The sequence below is a fragment of the Lithobates pipiens genome, unplaced genomic scaffold (assembly GCF_037356315.1).
Source record: "Lithobates pipiens isolate NorthernLeopardFrog02 unplaced genomic scaffold, aLitPip1_a1.2 Scaffold_18, whole genome shotgun sequence".
Lineage (NCBI taxonomy): Eukaryota > Metazoa > Chordata > Amphibia > Anura > Ranidae > Lithobates > Lithobates pipiens.
Genome location: NW_027507758.1, coordinates 622,328,856 through 622,346,006, shown reverse-complemented (window position 1 = coordinate 622,346,006; position 17,151 = coordinate 622,328,856). Strand labels below are relative to the sequence as shown.

The window sequence follows — 17,151 nt, the reverse complement described above, 5'->3', positions numbered from 1 at the left end:
TAATTAGCCTCTGGACTGCTTTTACAAGCAGTGGGAGGGGATGTCCCGCCCCCCCCCCCCCCCCCCCCCACCATCTTCCATGGTTTTCTCTGGCTCTCCTGTCCCAACAGAGAACCTGAGAATGCAGCCGGTGGTTCCGCCAGCTGACCAAAGAGCTGATCAGAGACCAGAATGACTCCAATCATCTCTATGGCCTAAGAAACCAGAAGCTATGAGCATTTCATGACTTAAGCCCCATACACACTATCAGTTTTTCTGCTGAGTCTTTCCTTCAGGTTTACCAAAACCATGTAGTGCAAGGGTCTGCCTGATTGCATACAAATTGAAATGCCTAAGGTTTGACCACATATTATAAGGTTTTGGTTAAATCTGAAGGAAAAACTCAGCAGAAAAAACGATATTGTGTTTGGGACTTAGGGATTTAGCCAGATGTAAACAGCGCCATTAGGAAATTGGAAAATAATTTTATCACACCGATCTTGGTGTGGTCAGATGCTTTGAGGGCAGAGGAGAGATCTAGGATCTAATAGACCCCAATTTTTTCATAAAAAGAGTACCTGTCACTACCTATTGCAATCATAGGGGATATTTACATTCCCTGAGAGAATAAAATGAAAATGAAAGGAACAGTTTAAAAATAAAAACAAAATAAATAATAAAAAAAAAATAAAAAAAAAGCACCACTGCCCCTCTGCTCTCACGCAAAGGTGAACGCAAGCGTCGGTCTGGCGTCCTATGTAAACAGCAATTGCACCATGCAATGAGGTATCACCGTGAAGGTCAGATCGAGGGCAGTAATTTTTAATTTTTATTAGACCTTCTCTGTAAATCTAAAGTGGTAAACTGTAAAGGTGTTTAAAGGCTTTTAAAAATGTATGTAGTTTGTCACCGCTGCACGTTTCTGCGCAATTGTAAAGCATGTCATGTTTGGTATCCATGTACTCAGCCTAAGATCATCTTTTTTATTTCATTAAACATCTGGGCAATATAGTGTGTTTTAGTGCATTAAAATAAAAAAAAAAAGTGTTTGAAAAATTGCTGCGCAAATACTCTGTGAAAGAAAAAATTAAACACCCACCATTTTAATCTGTAGGGCCTTTGCTTTAAAAAAAATATAATGTTTGGGGATTCAAAGTAATTTTCTTGCAAAAAATTAAATAAATTAAATAAATAAAAAAATTCATGTAAACAAAAGGGCTTTGTCTTCAAGTGGTTAGAAGAGTGGGTGATTTGTGACATAAGCTTCTAAATGCTGTACATAAAATGCCAGCACAGTTCAACCCCCCCCCCCCAAATGACCCCATTTTGGAAAGTAGACACCCCAAGCTATTTGCCGAGAGGCATGTTGAGTCCATGGAATATTTTATATTTTGACACAAGTTGCGGGAAATAGACAAATTAAAAAAACATTTTTTTGCACAAAGTTGTCACTAAATGATATAATGCTCAAACATGCCATGGGCATATGTGTAATTACACCCCAAAATACATTCTGTTGCTTCTCCTGAGTACGGGGATACCACATGTGCGAGACTTTTTGGGAGCCTAGCCGCATACGGGACCCCAAAACCAAGCACCGCCTTCAGGATTTCGAAGGGTGTAAATTTTTTATTTCACTCCTCACTGCCTATCACAGTTTCGGAGGCCATGGAATTCCCAGATGGCACAAAATCCCCCCCATGACCCCATTTTGAAAAGTAGACACTCCAAGCTATTTGCTGACCTTGCTTTTTGTCACAAAGTTTTGAAAATTGAAAAAAAAAATATATATATAAAATACTCACCATGACTCCCAGCAAATAGCTTGGGGTGTCCACTTTCCAAAATAGGGTCATTTGGGGGGGTTTATGCCATCTTGGCATTTTATGGCCTTCAAAACTGTGATAGGCAGTGAGAAGTGAAATCAAAAATTTACACCCTTAGAAAGCCGGAAAGGCGGTGATTGGTTTTCGGGGTCCCGTACGCGGCTAGGCTCCCAAAAAGTCCCACACATGTGGTATCCCCGTACTCAGGAGAAGCAGCAGCATTTATTTTGGGGTGTAATTCCACATATAACCATGGCATGTGTGAGCAATATATCATTTAGTGACAACTGAAAAAAGAAGAAAAAAAAAAGTTTGTAATTTTTCCCGCAACTACTGGCAAAATATAAAATATTCCATGGATTCAACCTGCCTCTCAGCAAATGGCTTGGGGTGTCTACTTTCCAAAATTGGGTAATTTTGGGGGGTTTTGTGCCATCTTGGCATTTTATGGCCTTCAAAACTGTGATAGGTGGTGAGGAGTGAAATACAAATCTACACCCTAAGAAAAACCTTAAGGCGGTGATTGGTTTTCGGGGTCCCGTACACGGCTAGGCTCCCAAAAAGTCCCACACATGTGGTATCCCTGTACTCAGGAGAAGAAAAATGTATTTTTGGGTGTAATTCCACATATAACCATGGCATGTGTGAGCAATATATCATTTAGTGACAACTTTGTTTTGTCATTATTCAATCACTTGGGGCAGCACAGTGATGTAGTGGTTAGCACTCTCACCTAGCAGTAAGAAGGGTCGCTGGTTCAAATTCCAACCACGACACTACCTGCCTGGAGTTTGCATGTTCACCCTGTGCCTGCGTGGGTTTCTTACGGGTACTCCGGTTTCCTCCCACAATCCAAAGACATGCAGGCAGGTTAATTGGCTTCTGTCCAAAATTGGCCCTAGTATATGAATGGAGACCTTGGATTGTGGGCTCCTTGAGGGTAGGGACCAACGTGAGTGTGCAATGTACAGGGATAGGGACAATTGTAGACACTCACTCAGGTTGAACTGGATGGACTGGTGTCTTTATTCAACCTTACTAACTATGAAACTTGGGACAAAAAAATATTCAATGGGCTCAACATGCCTCTCAGCAATTTTCTTGGGGTGTCTACTTTCCAAAATGGGGTCATTTGGGGGGGGGGGGGTGTACTTCCCTGCCATTTTAGCACCTCAAGAAATGAGATAGGCAGTCATAAACTAAAAGCTGTGTAAATTCCAGAAAATGTACTGTAGTTTGTAGACGCGATAACTTTTGCGCAAACCAATAAATATACGCTTATTGACATTTTTTTTTTTACTAAAGACATGTGGCTGAATACATTTTGGCCTAAATGTATGACTAAAATTGAGTTTATTGAATTTTTCTTATAACAAAAAGTAGAAAATATCATTTTTTTTCAAAATTTTTGGTCTTTTTACATTTATATCGCAAAAACTAAAAATCGCAGAGGCAATCGAATAGCTTTAAAAGAAAGCTCTACTTGTGGGGAAAAAAAGGACGTAAATTTTGTTTGGGTACAACATTGCATGAACGCGCAATTACCAGTTAAAGCAGTGCAGTGCCAAATTGTAAAAAGCCCTCTGGTCTTTGGACCAGCCAAATGGTCTGGGGCTTAAGTGGTTAATGTTTTCCACACCGAAAGAAGATTTGAAAAAACGGGCAATCCTGGATGTGCACAGGTATTGTATCAAAAATTCCAATATTTTATGATACTGTAATTTCAATCATTACTTTCATTCATGTTCCAGAGAAAACGTAATCATATTCAGATTAGGGTTAGCAATCAGTGCTCATATCCCGAGAATTTTTTGAAGTGGTTTAGGCAGTCACTGACATTATAAATATCGCATTACCGGGAAATGCTGAAGTTGCAAGTCACAAATAGGACAAAAGACTGCTAATTAGTGATTATAAACAACAGGCGGTATCATATGGTATACTTCATATGGAAACCATCCATACATTACCAGCCTGTTGATATGTAGCTTCGGATCATTGGTCTCCATTGATTGCGATGGCGGCAGATTTAAATCAATGCATGCTTCAGTCCCCAGAGTGTAGGTAGTAAGCTTAGTGTTCATCAGCCTAATGCCGCGTACACACGATCGGAATTCTCATCGTAAAAAGCTCTGATGGTTTTCCCGACGGAATTCCGATGGAATTCGGCTTAAGCTGTCTTGCCTACACACGGTCACATCAAATTCCGATCATTTAGAACGCAGTGCCATACAACACGTATGACGGGACTAGAAAAAGGAAGTTCAATAGCCAATAGCTTCTGTCTCGTAGTTGAGTCTGAGCATACATGATTTTTGGCATGTCGGAATTGCATACACACGATCGGAATTACCGATAGAAATTTTTCCCTCTGGAACATTGAGAACATGCTATCAATTTTTGGCTGGCAGAAATTCATACAGCTAAATTCCGATGGAGCATACACACGGTCGCATTTTCCGATGAAAAGCTCTCATCTGTCTTTTTCTGGCCAGAATTCCGATCGTGTGTACGCGGCATAAGTTTCCACAGTAGTGTTTGTCTCGGTCAGTACATCCCTGATGTACTCAGCCAATGAAAAGCCAAAACGGTACAACACTTCATCCATGTCTTTGGTGATCTCTGATCTCCTTATCAACTGTTTCTTACATGATGAAGATCAGCCATGGAGTATATCTGAGGTGTATATCAGGGTGTGCTTCTTCCCCACATGAGAGCTGTGATGTCCAGCAACATTCATATAATGGAAAATTTATATCAAATACTTACCGTAATTTTCCTTTCCTGATGGACTCCATGGCAGCCTATGTATGGGTTAATCCCGCCTCTCCTACCTCATAGGACCCCACTCCCATAAATCTTTGCTTCTAGTCAGAGACCACGTTCCGTAACTTAGCCTACTCCAGCAAATGGGAGGGAACTCCTGCTGCCATGGAGTCCATCAGGAAAGGAAAATTACGGTAAGTATTTGATATAAATTTTCAGTTTTCCTGACAGACTCCATGGCAGCCTACGTATGGGAAATGACTAGCCATACACACCCGGGTGGGCAATTGCTGGTTAAAGAAAAGAAGGTTTAATTGGCACCGTCAACAGATAAGACATTCAAACCAAAATTAACCGAAGACAAGGAAGCCGGTTCTACACAATAGTGTGTCATAAAAGTATTAATCGAAGACCATGAGGCCGCTTTACAGATCACTTCTGGGGAAACATGACGGGAAGCTGCCCACGATGTAGAAACGCTCCTGGTAGAATGAGCAGTAACCACTTCTGGGAGAGCCAGATACTTAGCCTTATACGCCCTTTGGATGGCTTGGACAATCCAAGATGCTATAGTTCTTGAAGAAGCATGTAAACCTCTATTCTTCCCATAAAAGTAGATGAATAAGTGGTCAGAATTCCGGAAAGGAGCTGTGGCTTCTAGGTATTGCCTTAAGACTTCCCCAACATCTAGAGCAGGGATATGCAATTAGCGGACCTCCAGCTGTTGCAGAACTACAAGTCCCATGAGGCATAGCAAGACTCTGACACCCACAAGCATGACACCCACAGGCAGAGGCATGATGGGACTTGTAGTTTTGAAACAGCTGGAGGTCCGCTAATTGCATTTCCCTGATCTAGAGGATGAACATTGGAGTCTTCATTTGCCTAGAAAATTGGAAGGACAATTTCCTGATTTTCGTGGAAAACAGTTGTTACTTTCGGATTTGATCCTAACATAGGAATCAAGACTGCCTGATCTGGGAAAAAAGTGAGAAATGGCTCCTTGCAGCCTAGAGAACTAATCTCAGAGACCCTTTTGGCCGATGTTATGGCCACTAGAAAAGCAGTTTTGAGAGAGAGATCCTTAATAGATGCTTGTCCCATATGCATTTCTGAGAAAAAATCCAAAACAAAAAGGAAGATCCCATTTTGGAAACCTCGGCTTTCTCTGAGGTCTGAGTCTTCTTGTCCCTTTGAAGAACTGCCTAGTGAGAGGATGCTTGGCCCATGAGACACCTGAAAATGCAGAGATCGCAGAGACCTGAACCCGCAAGGAACTTACAGATAGGGACAAGTCTAGACCCGTTTGTAGAAAACCAATAACATCCCGTATTTTCGGATCTCTACATGAGCCATTGGATGTAGAAACATAGTCCGCAAATTTTGCCCAAATCCTCTGATAAACTTTGTTGGTACCTGGTCTTCTGGCATTTAGTAGAGTAGAAATGGCTGTGTCAGGACAGCCTAATGCTTCCAGCCTTTCCCTTTCAAAAACCAAGCCATCAGATGGAGCTGAGATGGGCAAGGGTGATAGGTTGTTCCCTGTGACAAGAGGTCCGGTCTGAGAGGGAGCGGAACTGGATCCTGGTAGCTGAGTTGTAACAAGAGAGGGAACCATGGTCTGTTGGGCCAGTATGGAACAACCGCTACTACTTTGACTTCTTCCCACCTGAGCCTGGACAAAAATCGGAGAATGACTGGAACCGGAGGAAAGGCATAAGCCTTGTGGAACCTCAACTGGTCCGTCAGTGCATCCCCTCCGAAGGCCTGTGGACAACGACACCTCGTGTAATACTTCTCCAGCTTGAAATTGCACGGGGAGGCAAACAGGTCCACCTCTGGTAGAACTCCTAGGGACAGAATCCAGTTGAACACCTCGATGTGGAGAGACCATTGATTGTTGTCCAGGGAAAACCTTGATAGAAAGTCCGCCTGGACATTTTGAATTCCCGGAAGATAGACTGCCGTTAGATTCGACTGGGCCCAAGCCATGATTGGCCTTACTACCCTCAACAAGGAAAGACTGCGGGTGCCCCCCTGTCTTTTGATGTAAGAAACAGCCGTCATATTGTCCATCCTTAGAAGGACTGAGGATCCTGATGTCAGGTGGAGAAAGGCCTGTAAAGCACAGAAGGCGGCCCGGCATCAATGAGAGGGGCCGACTCCAGATGTTTCACCTCATTGCTCTTAAATGGGTACATTTTTGAAATCAAAGAGTTTTTCCTCTCAACTTTACCCCATTCATCCATGATAATTTCGCCAAGTTCACCCAAGAAGGGGAAGTTTGAGCACTCCTTCTTGAGATGTTTAAAGTATTTCCTCTGTTTAGAGGGAGCTTCAACAGGATCTTCCCATCTCAACATCCCCTTGACCGCTCTGACTAGCTGCGGAACTAAGGAAAAGTCAAAACCGGCACCAGGTTCCAAACCTTCAGTCTCACTGTCAGAAGAACCGGAAAATGAGGCACTATGACGAGAGGGACCAGGAACCTCTGTATCTGAAATATCAGTGGCTAGAGCCGTACCGGAGGGAGGGATAAACGGTTGATCAGAATCTGCTTTATTCAGTGACTCCTGAACCACTCTCCTGACCAGAGCTTCCACTTGCTGGTCCCCAGCTCCTCTTTCCTTCATGGCTCTCCCATAACATAGCTCGCAGAGGGATTTACCCTCTGGGACCTGAGCATTAGATCCCCAGCAGGCTCTTTTCTCTGAGCGGCTGGCATGGCGGTGAGGATGGCGACCAGACTCAGACTTAGACCTTTCTTTACGGTGTCTGGATGGTGACCTAATATGTCTAGAACTTGACGTGGAATGGTGATGTTGCGACCTAGACTGGTCCGAATCTTTATGTGCTGATAACTGAGGTTCAGACCTAGAAGGGCTGGAAAGAGAACATGCAAAACAAAGGTCACCCTGATCCTAACCCAAGCAATACAGGCAGAATGAAAGGAAAAGATTCATTCCTACCTGCGGCATAAGGGTTGGCCACTGGGGGGCGGCGATACATCCATAGCGGCAGATTCAAACAGCTAAGTAGTAAAAACAAAACACATTGCTTGCAGAGTATATAATACAAGGTAGACACAACTGACCATAGGAAAAAAGAGACATACCTTGAGAAACAGAGAAGCAGACACCGGAATCAACAGCCTGAGTTCAAAAGCATCCCAATCAAATAGCTGTCTCTGACAGCTATTTGAATCTGCCGCCGAGTGATGACGTCATCGCGCCCACAGCGTACTTGCGCCGAGACTGACGGCGCCATACAACGCCCGCGCGCATGCGCGGCCGCCGCCATCTTGCCCCGACCGCGCCTGTGCAACCAAGCCTCGATCTCAATCGAGACTCGGCAGCTGCGCAGATCGAAGCAGGAAGCAGCGAGTTGGAACGCAGGAGCGTCCCAGTGCCATAACCAGGAAGACCACCAGACAAAAAAAGAAGGTACAAAACACACAAAAACTGCTGCCATAGAGATAAAATATGTGTATACATTACCAGTCACCACACACATGATCCGACCTGGTACTGGGAGCTTGAAGTACTCATAGTGCACCCGGGGCATCATAAATGGGGGGGGCCTCCTGCTAATAGCAAGGACGTTTGGCCAAATTGCCGCTTGCCAGCCAATGGCTGGATAGTAAGCTCTTCATGGCATTGCAATAAAATCGCCCGTGCCCACCCTGCTAATAGCTGGGAACTTGGGCTTCCAGAAAGAACCGCCATCCTGAAATTCGTGCACAAACCAGCCGGTCTGGATCCAAACTTCATAAGGTAAAACACCTCGGTCCTAGGAGGAGGACAAAAAAGGAACGTGGTCTCTGACTAGAAGCAAAGATTTATGGGAGTGGGGTCCTATGAGGTAGGAGAGGCGGGATTAACCCATACGTAGGGTGCCATGGAGTCTGTCAGGAAAGAAGACATTTCCCGCACTCAAGGCACTAATACACCTCGAGGGTTGTGTGGGATCCCTGATGTCCAGGAAGACAGGACTTCAGTGAGGAGCAATTCCCTCACTAAGAACGGGAACACGGCTTCTCCCCCATGTGAGATCTCTGATGTTTGTAAAGACTGGACTTCTCTGAAAAACATTTCCCGCACTCAGGACAGGAATACGTTTTTTTCCCCTGTGTGAAGCCTTTGATGTGTGACAAGTTGTGACTTTATTAAAAAACATTTCTCACACTCAGAACAAGAATACAGCTTCTGCCCTGTGTACCACTTCTGTTATGTGTAAAAATGGGAATTTGGTGAAAAACATTTTCCTCACTCAGGACAAGAAAACAGAGTTATTTTATGCACATTAAGTTTGGATTTGAAATGGAAACCCTTGGGGCGTGGCCAAGATGTCGGCGTGAGCAGACGTGCTTCCCGGAGCTCTGCTAGAGACTGATCCTACAACATCCTTTCACCTGCGCTATCGACTGCTGGCGGCTTGCCTGGTTCACCATATGCCGTCCCGTTCATCTGCGGGACACAAGGGAGGTAGGAGGAACCGGTTTCCCCCCGGGGCTTTGCCGCTAGACGCTCCGGATTCCAGTGGAGCGGGAGGACCACGTGCGCATTCCAATATGGCGACGCAGACCGCGCCGGCGGAGGTTGATGCATCCTCCCTCCCGGGCATTCCTGAAGTGATGGCAGCTATAGCGGCCTGCCAGACGGCGCTAACGGGGAAGATGGAGGTGGTCCAGACGGAAGTCGGCCTGATCAGGCAGGACCTGGATAAGATCCGCTCGAGGCTGGGAGTGGCGGAGCAGAGAGTGGGCCAGGCGGAGGATGTGCTGGCGGAACACTCGGGGGCGATTCGGGCCTTGCAAGCTAAGGTGAGGACCCTGGAATTTCGTGCGGAGGACGCCGAGAACCGCAGTAGGCGGAACAATCTGCGCATCGTCGGCCTGGCGGAGGGGGTGGAGGGACAGAACCCCACGGTGTTTGTGGAAGATCTTATCCGTTCCCTTTTCCCGGAGGCGCAGCTATCCCCCTACTTTACGGTGGAAAGAGCTCACCGGGTTCCTCCGCAGAGGAGCCCGGCGGGGAGCCCCCCACGCACCATGATTCTGCGACTGATGAACTTCAGGGACCGGGATGAGGTGCTCCGAGCGGCGAGGCTGATGAAGGAGGTCAAGTACCAGAATTCTAGGCTGCTGTTTTTTCCGGATTACACCATGGAAACCCAGAAACAGCGCAGATCCTTCGACACGGTCAAGGCTTCCATGAGGGCTAAAGGGATCAAATATAGCATCCTCTTTCCGGCAAAACTGCGGGTGGTAGATGGTGAGACTGTCCGATTCTTCACTAATCCCAGGGATGCTGCATCTTGGCTGGAGACACTGCCTGGCTGACTATCCTGATGTTTTAATCCTGGCTGCTGTGTCTGCTGAGGTGGCTCTGTACTTTCTTCCTCATTTGCGGATCTTGTTTTTTTTGTTTTTGTGTTTTTTTTTTTTTTTTTTCTTTTTTCTCCATTTTCCCTGAGCTGAGGGGGGGGTACGGTTGTGGTGTCCCCCACCTTCACCTCAGTCCGGCTGCGGTCCAGGGGACTGTTGGAGTGGGCCTACCATGCTTGGTACATACTACAGGATTGTGGGGACTCCTTTGCTCAGGACTATGCTGTAGGTGATGGCTGGGTGAACTTTATTGCTATGTATGTTATGCTCTAGCAACTCTTAAGGGGGGGTTATAGCGCTGGTGGCAGGTAGGAATAGTGGTCTCCCCCTCTGTGTGTATGAGGTGAGGGGGGGGCTGCGTCCTCCTGACGGTCTGGTGCACGCCTACCTGAGTAAGCTGCTCACAAAGCCTTAAGGGTATTTTACGGTTACGTTTTGGGATCTATGCGGGACTCCACTGTTGGGGTTTTGCGGGGTGGGGGGTGGGGGCGATCGGCCGTTGCTGATCAGTTTTGGTTTAGTCTGAGTTTGGGTGTTATGTTTTTTTTTTTTCACGGTATGTTGACACATGTGCAACTCTACTATGAGGGGTGGCTTATGGTCTCAGGGTTCACCGTTCTTGTTCAGGAGGGCTTAGCCGCCTACATGTACTCCGGTACTGGGGCACCCTCGGGGGCGGGATGGTTTTTTCTTTGGGGCGGGGGCCATGTGACTAAATCCGGGCATTTATTTACGATGGTTTTCAGTTATGGCTGAATTCTCTGTTCTATCCTGGAACGTGAGGGGTCTGAACTCTGCGGTCAAGCGCTCGTTGGTGTTTACCTTTTTACAAAGATACTCACCACATGTTTGTATCCTTCAGGAGACGCATTTGATGGGCTCCCGAGTGCTTGGTCTCAGGAGAGCGTGGGTTGGCCAACATTACCATGCCACCTACTCGAGTTACTCCAGGGGGGTGAGTGTGCTTGTTCACAGATCCCTTGCGTTCCAGCTCCATGAATTGAAAACGGATCCGGGGGGCAGGTTTCTAGTTATGCATGTTACTATTGCGAATGTGGAGTATGTTCTGGTGGGTATTTACCTGCCTCCCCCCGCAGATACTGACCTTCTGTTTGCCATTATGAACATAGTTATAAAGTATGGAGTGGAAAACGTCCTGTTGGTAGGGGATTATAATATGGCCCCGTCCCCGGAGCTGGACAGACTCCAGCGGCCCTCTCGTGAGACTCCGGGTCTGACAAGATGGGCTGACACTTTTGGGCTGGTGGATGTCTGGCGCCATTTTCACCCTTCGGGCAGGGAGTATACTTGTCATTCTGCCACGTTTCGTACCTTCTCTCGCATAGATCTGGGGTATGTCTCGCATGCTATGTTGAGTCGGGTGGTGAGTGTGCGGATTCTGCCCAGGGGGGTGTCTGACCATGCTCCCCTCCTCCTTGGGGTCTCTCTTGGGCTCCCTCGGCGGAGGGGACTGTGGAGGCTGTCGGGGTATTGGATAGCAGACGTGGGGGTTCAGGAGGATATGCCAGAGGCCCTCTGTCATTACTGGTTGGAGAATGCGGACTCTACAGAGCCCCGGGTGGTCTGGGATGCGTTCAAGTGTTGGTTGAGGGGGGAATATGCCTCTAGAATTGTCAGGTGTCGCAAGCGGTCTGTGCAGCTGCTGGAGGAATTGGAGGGGGTGTTGAGGGAAAAGGAGAGTTCTCATGTGGCGGACCCTACCCCCCTCAGGTATCGGGAATGGCAAATGGCACTTCGGGCGGTTGAGCTCCATAGGATAGAATTGACTAAGAAGTCTATGCTGGGCACTGCTCAAAGGATTTTTGAATATGGGGATAAAAATGGGAATCTGCTCTCGTGGTTGGCCCGGGGACACTCTACCAGTACGCATGTTGGTGGGGTCAGGGGCGAGGGTGGGACCCTCATCACGGACCCGGAGGGGATTCTGAACCGGTTTGTGCAATATTATAGTGCCCTGTACTCCACTAGGGTGGATTATGAGGACCCGGCTCTCCGGGCCTTTCTGGATGAGGTGGAACTTCCCACTTTGTCCCGTGAGGCAGTGGCCCAGTTAGAAAAGACCATAACGCTGGAAGAGGTTCAGATGGCGATGGCTCAAATGCAGGTGGGGAAGTCCCCTGGGGCGGATGGTATCCCTGTTGAATTTTACGCTACTTACCAGGAGTTGGTGGCCCCTAAAATGGTTTCTTTATTCGCCCAGTCCCTGGAGAGGGGGTCGCTCCCCGAATCCATGTCAGAGGCGATCGTGGTGTTGGTGCCCAAGCCGGGTAAGGACCCCGAGGATTGTGCGTCTTACCGCCCGATTTCTTTGATAAATGTCGATGCCAAATTGTTGGCAAAGGTCCTGGCGAATCGGCTGGCACAGGTTCTGGAGAGCCTTGTTCATGAGGACCAGACGGGGTTTATGCCCGGTAAGGGTACTGACATCAATCTGAGACGCCTTTTCCTTAATTTAACTATCCCTCACGTCAACGCTGGGACCAGGGTTGTTGCCTCCCTGGATGCCGAAAAGGCATTTGACTCAGTGGAATGGGGATATTTGTGGGAGGTACTTCGTAGATATGGGTTTGGTCCCCATTTCCTGAGTTGGCTGCAGTTGCTCTATAACGGCCCGAGGGCGCGGTTGCGGGTTAATGGTAGGCTGTCGGAGGCGTTTCGGTTGGAGAGGGGCACCCGGCAGGGCTGTCCCCTCTCTCCGTCGCTATTTGCGCTGGCGTTGGAACCTCTGGCGGTGGCCCTGAGGGCCTCCCCGGGGGTGGTAGGGCTTAAAATCGGCCCTCTTGAGGAGAAGGTGTCACTCTACGCCGATGATGCTCTGCTCTATTTGAGCGATGCGGACTCCTCCTTACGAGCGGCATTGGAAATTTTCAATGTCTTTGGACGTTTCTCTGGGGTCAGGATAAACTGGACCAAATCCGTCCTGTTTCCTTTGGACCCGGGGTCGAGGGCGGCTGCGGCGGACACTCCCCTCCAGTGGGTCACCGAATTCAAGTACCTAGGGATAGTGGTGGGTAGGGATCCGACACAGTATTTTGAACTTAATTTGAAACCGGCTCTCCTTCAGCTGAAGGCTAGATGTGCCTCCTGGGGGAAGCTTCCCCTGAATCTACTGGGTCGCATTAACCTGTTAAAGATGGTCTTCCTCCCTAGGTTCCTCTACTTTTTTAGGAACTCCCCTGTTTTGCTCCCGAGTGCCTTTTTTGCGGATCTGGATGGATGTGTGGGCTCCTTTATTTGGGGGGGATCTAACCCCAGGATCGCAAGGTCCACTCTGTGTCTACCTGTGCGGTGTGGGGGACTGGCCTTGCCCGACTTCAGGGTCTATTATTGGGCGGCGGTCCTTGTGTCGGTCCGTTGGTGGTTTGCCCGTTCTAGGACGAACGCTGCGAGCTGCGTTGAAGCGGCTGGGGTGGGTTCTTTGGAGGATCTTGCCGATTTAGTATACAAAGGCCCTGGGGCATGTCGGGGGCTTCCGCTTTCAACTAGAACGACGCTCAGGGTGTGGGGGTTGGCCAGGAAGAGGTTCATTAAGCCGGGAGTCTGGTCCCCCCGACAGTCAATATGGGAGAACCCTGGCCTCCCGCACTTTCGGACGGTCCCTGACCCGAAGGTATGGGTGAGACATGGTGTGCGGACGCTGGGCGATATTATCACGGGGAGTACCCTGAAGACGTTTGGGGAACTTGCCACTAACTATGATTTGCCTGGGTGGATGTATTTCCGTTACCACCAACTGAGACATGCAGCCAGGGCGCAGCTGCGACCCTTTCTATGGATCCTGTGGAGGAGCTACTGTCTCTGGACCAGCTCTCCAAGCCTCTCTCGTCCCTGTACACCTTGCTCCTCAGTGTGGACTCTCCCAAGATGGAGAAATTGTGGAAGGCCTGGCAGAGGGACATTCCTTCCCTGGAGAGGGAGGATTGGGGTGACTGTTTCCAGGATAGTCTTGGACTGGTGATTTCTTCTAGAGATAAGGTAATACAGACCAAGTTTTTACATAGGGTTTATTACACTCCACAGCGGTTGCACAGACTGTATCGACAGCGGGACCCGGCCTGTACCAGATGTGGAGCAGCAGAGGGAACGTTCTTCCACATGTTCTGGAGCTGCCCGGTGGTGGCCGCTTTTTGGACTGATGTGTTTGACACCATTGATGGCCGCTTGGGCTTCCCTCTGCCTCGATCTCCGGAGCTGGCTCTTCTTGGCATTCAGGACGATGATCAGAGGCCACGCTATTCCAAACTCCTGATTGCCTTTCTGCTTTATTATGCCAAGAAGGCCATTCTCCTTCGCTGGACCTCCGCTTCCCCCCCCACGCTGACCCTGTGGGAGGACATCATTAATAAAGCCCTCCCGTTGTACAAAATGACATATATTAGTAGAAAGTGCCCTAGGAAGTTCGATGGCATATGGCTGCCCTGGACGGGTGGAGACAGGGCGGAGATATAGATACGGGAACTCTCACCGATAGATCTGTGGGTCGGGCCTTCTCCCCCCCTGCCCCCCCCCTCTCCTCCTTTTCCCCCCTCTTTTTCCTTTTCTTTTGTCCTCCCCCCCGCGCTGTTGCTCCTCTCTCCTCCGCCCTTTTCTTTTTCCCTCGGTCTTCCCTATTTCTACATGCACCCCCCCCCCCCCTTCTGTGGGATTTGAGGTGGGAAGGGTGGCTATCGTTCTGCATTATATCTTGTGTGATCTCTAGCTGGCCACTGCCCTCGCAGGGTCTGTCGGGGAAGGTTGTTGTGTAATATATATTGCATTCCATGTGGGTAGTACTGTATTCTAATTTCCTTTTTCTTTGTTATGTGTTTGTACACCACCTGTTTTAATTTGTTTTCTTTTTTTTCTGTTTTCTGAATTGTAACTTGTGTCTCTAATATTAATAAAGCGAACTTTATTCACCGTGAAATGGAAACCCTTCCCGCACTCAGTACAGGAAAACCTTTTCTCTGTTGGAAGGACGGCACCGTCCTTCACAGTCTGAGGCTCCTCAGGATAAGAGGAATACGATGGTCCATCTACACTGTGTGGTGCCGGATGGACATTTGAGGTAGTCGGGTTTTCTCCTGGACTATACTGTGTGATGTCCTCATCTTCTACTTTACAGTCTGGAGACAAAGTGAGACAATCCTCTGAGGTTTTCCTCATCTCCCGTCCATCTACTAAAATAGAAATAAAAAGATTATTACTAGACATGAGCTGATTGGTTCCCCTAAACCAGGACTCCGCCCACATCAGGCAGCTTTGTCTCTGAGGATCTTACAATTCCACCCTCAAGGTAACTAGTAAATGGATCCTCTGATCTCCTACCAGATCATTTCTTTATTCATGGACCTTAGTCAGAGAGTGAGGAAACAATGAGAACTGTCTTTTATAGGAGTGACAGTGATGAGGGGATTATAGGACGAGTGTCCCCTCCCCCTCTATCACTCATTTTCATCTTCCCAACACAAGAAGTCCTGCACTTCCTTATTTAGTCCATGATTTAGTCATGAATAACAGCGGGGCTGAGCCCCACCAGATTTCAGAGAGTGAGGATGGGGGGAGAACAACCCAGATGGAGACTGGACTGATCCTGAAGACCCCCATCATTGGGTTATTGACTCCTCCCTCATTATCACTTTCTGTTTAAGGTCCCAGAGTTTGAGGATGTTATCACATTATTATCAACATATATATATATATAAAATCAGTGGGTAGAATATAGAGAGCAAAGGCCAGACTATGTAATGTGCAACATATTGTATAAGATACAGCAGGCAGGACTATATAGTATCAGAATGATGTAATGTACAAAATAGAGTATATAATGCAGGGGTCAGGACTATTTATTGTGCAATATGAATTATACAGCATAAGACAGGACTCATAATATTGGTATTCAGTAATCAGTGGAAGCTTAAATGTTTACATGAGACAAGTTGCAGAGGTCCCACACCGCTGCCTCCCATCTCCTGAGACTGCACTCAGTGACTTGGGTCTGAGACTATACAGACATATCCCTCCACCCGGCACAGCCAGCAAAATAGAAAGCAAGTAAACCTTGGAGAGGCAGGCATATGGCACGTGTCCCGGGTGCCTAGGTCTAGTAATGCTTTTGGTAGAAATTAACATTTTCCTTCCAGCTGAACGCCAGAATCTCCATCAATCCAGTCCAGATACATACATTTTGTCTGCAGCACAGAGAAGGATGATTATCGGAGAGAAATACAGGAATTCAGGACGGGGAACACAGCTCAGGAAAGTGGCCAGGGGATTACAGGCTGATATCACCCAGTCCATGCCGTACTCTGGACCAATCAGTGAGCAGTATGGGTGGAGGAATGTATTTAGTGTTAATGACCCACCTGTGCTGATTTCTGTAGGAGTGTCCTCCTCTATAAATGTCCCCGTTATTCCATCCTCCTCCATAGACTACTGATCATCCCTCACATATCTCTCTTCTTCTTTACCCTCAACTTTTAAATCAATTGGATCTTTACTCTAAACCAATAAAATAATAGAAGAGGTCATCTGTAAAACATAAGCTTCAATATTGTGAAAATCACATTTAACTAAATCACTTCAACAAGTCAATGTTCTACATGCCACCAACCTTGTAATGGTGAGGGATGGTGTGATCTTCCTGCTGGGTTCCCATTACTGGATCCATCTGTAGGAAACACACACACTGACTGAATACATTGTTTCTATGTGTTTATCAGATGATGGGGGATCTAGGTGGACCCTCCGTACTGCTCTCTCCTTTACAATAAAGTCTCCTCTTACCCGGTGATGTGAGGGGCAGCTGATTGTCCATCATGACGTCCTTGTAGAGATCCTTGTGTCCTTCTAAATACTCCCACTCCTCCATGGAGAAATAGACAGCGACATCCTGACACCTTATAGGAACCTGACACACACAATGATACAGTCACCATCCAGACACATCCCTTGTCTGTTACTGGATAATGTCCCAGAATTCCCAGCACCGCTCACCTCTCCTGTCAGCAGCTCCATCATCTTCTTGGTGACTTCTAGAATCTTCTCCATGTTGTGTCTCTCAGATTTTAGGGAGTCACATGGAGACACTGTGATGGTCATATGATCACCTGACTTCACAAGAGGAAATCTCTATGTTGGAGAACCAATAGGAATATTATGTTAGAATCCCAGAATCCTCCTCACCTCTCCGGT

At 47.5% G+C, this 17,151-nt stretch overlaps 1 protein-coding gene across 2 annotated transcripts; it reads right to left on the bottom strand.

Moving 5' to 3' along the window:
* Window positions 1-14,643: 14,643 nt before the first annotated feature.
* LOC143989499 (uncharacterized) lies at window positions 14,644-16,946 on the bottom strand. Of its 2 annotated transcripts, XM_077489640.1 has the most exons (4): window positions 16,744-16,946; window positions 16,571-16,627; window positions 16,323-16,458; window positions 14,644-15,137 (listed from the first exon to the last, which is right to left on the bottom strand). In XM_077489640.1, the coding sequence occupies exons 3-4, from the start codon at window positions 16,384-16,386 to the stop codon at window positions 14,758-14,760; spliced, it is 444 nt and encodes a 147-aa protein (XP_077345766.1). In that variant the 5' UTR covers window positions 16,387-16,458; window positions 16,571-16,627; window positions 16,744-16,946; the 3' UTR covers window positions 14,644-14,757. The 2 variants fall into 2 exon arrangements, with proteins under 2 accessions (XP_077345766.1, XP_077345765.1); XM_077489639.1 differs by lacking the exons at window positions 16,323-16,458; window positions 16,571-16,627.
* Between the last annotated feature and the right edge of the window lie 205 nt (window positions 16,947-17,151).

What these genes read in the sequence shown, in the direction of transcription:
- LOC143989499 (XM_077489639.1), bottom strand. Translation starts at nt 16,828, where the DNA reads ATGGAGGAGTGGGAGTATTTAGAAGGACACAAGGATCTCTACAAGGAC. An exon ending in GCTGCCCCTCACATCACCGG is followed by an intron (nt 15,138 to 16,743) that starts GTAAGAGGAGAC and finishes TTTCTATTTTAG; the next exon opens with TAGATGGACGGGAGATGAGG.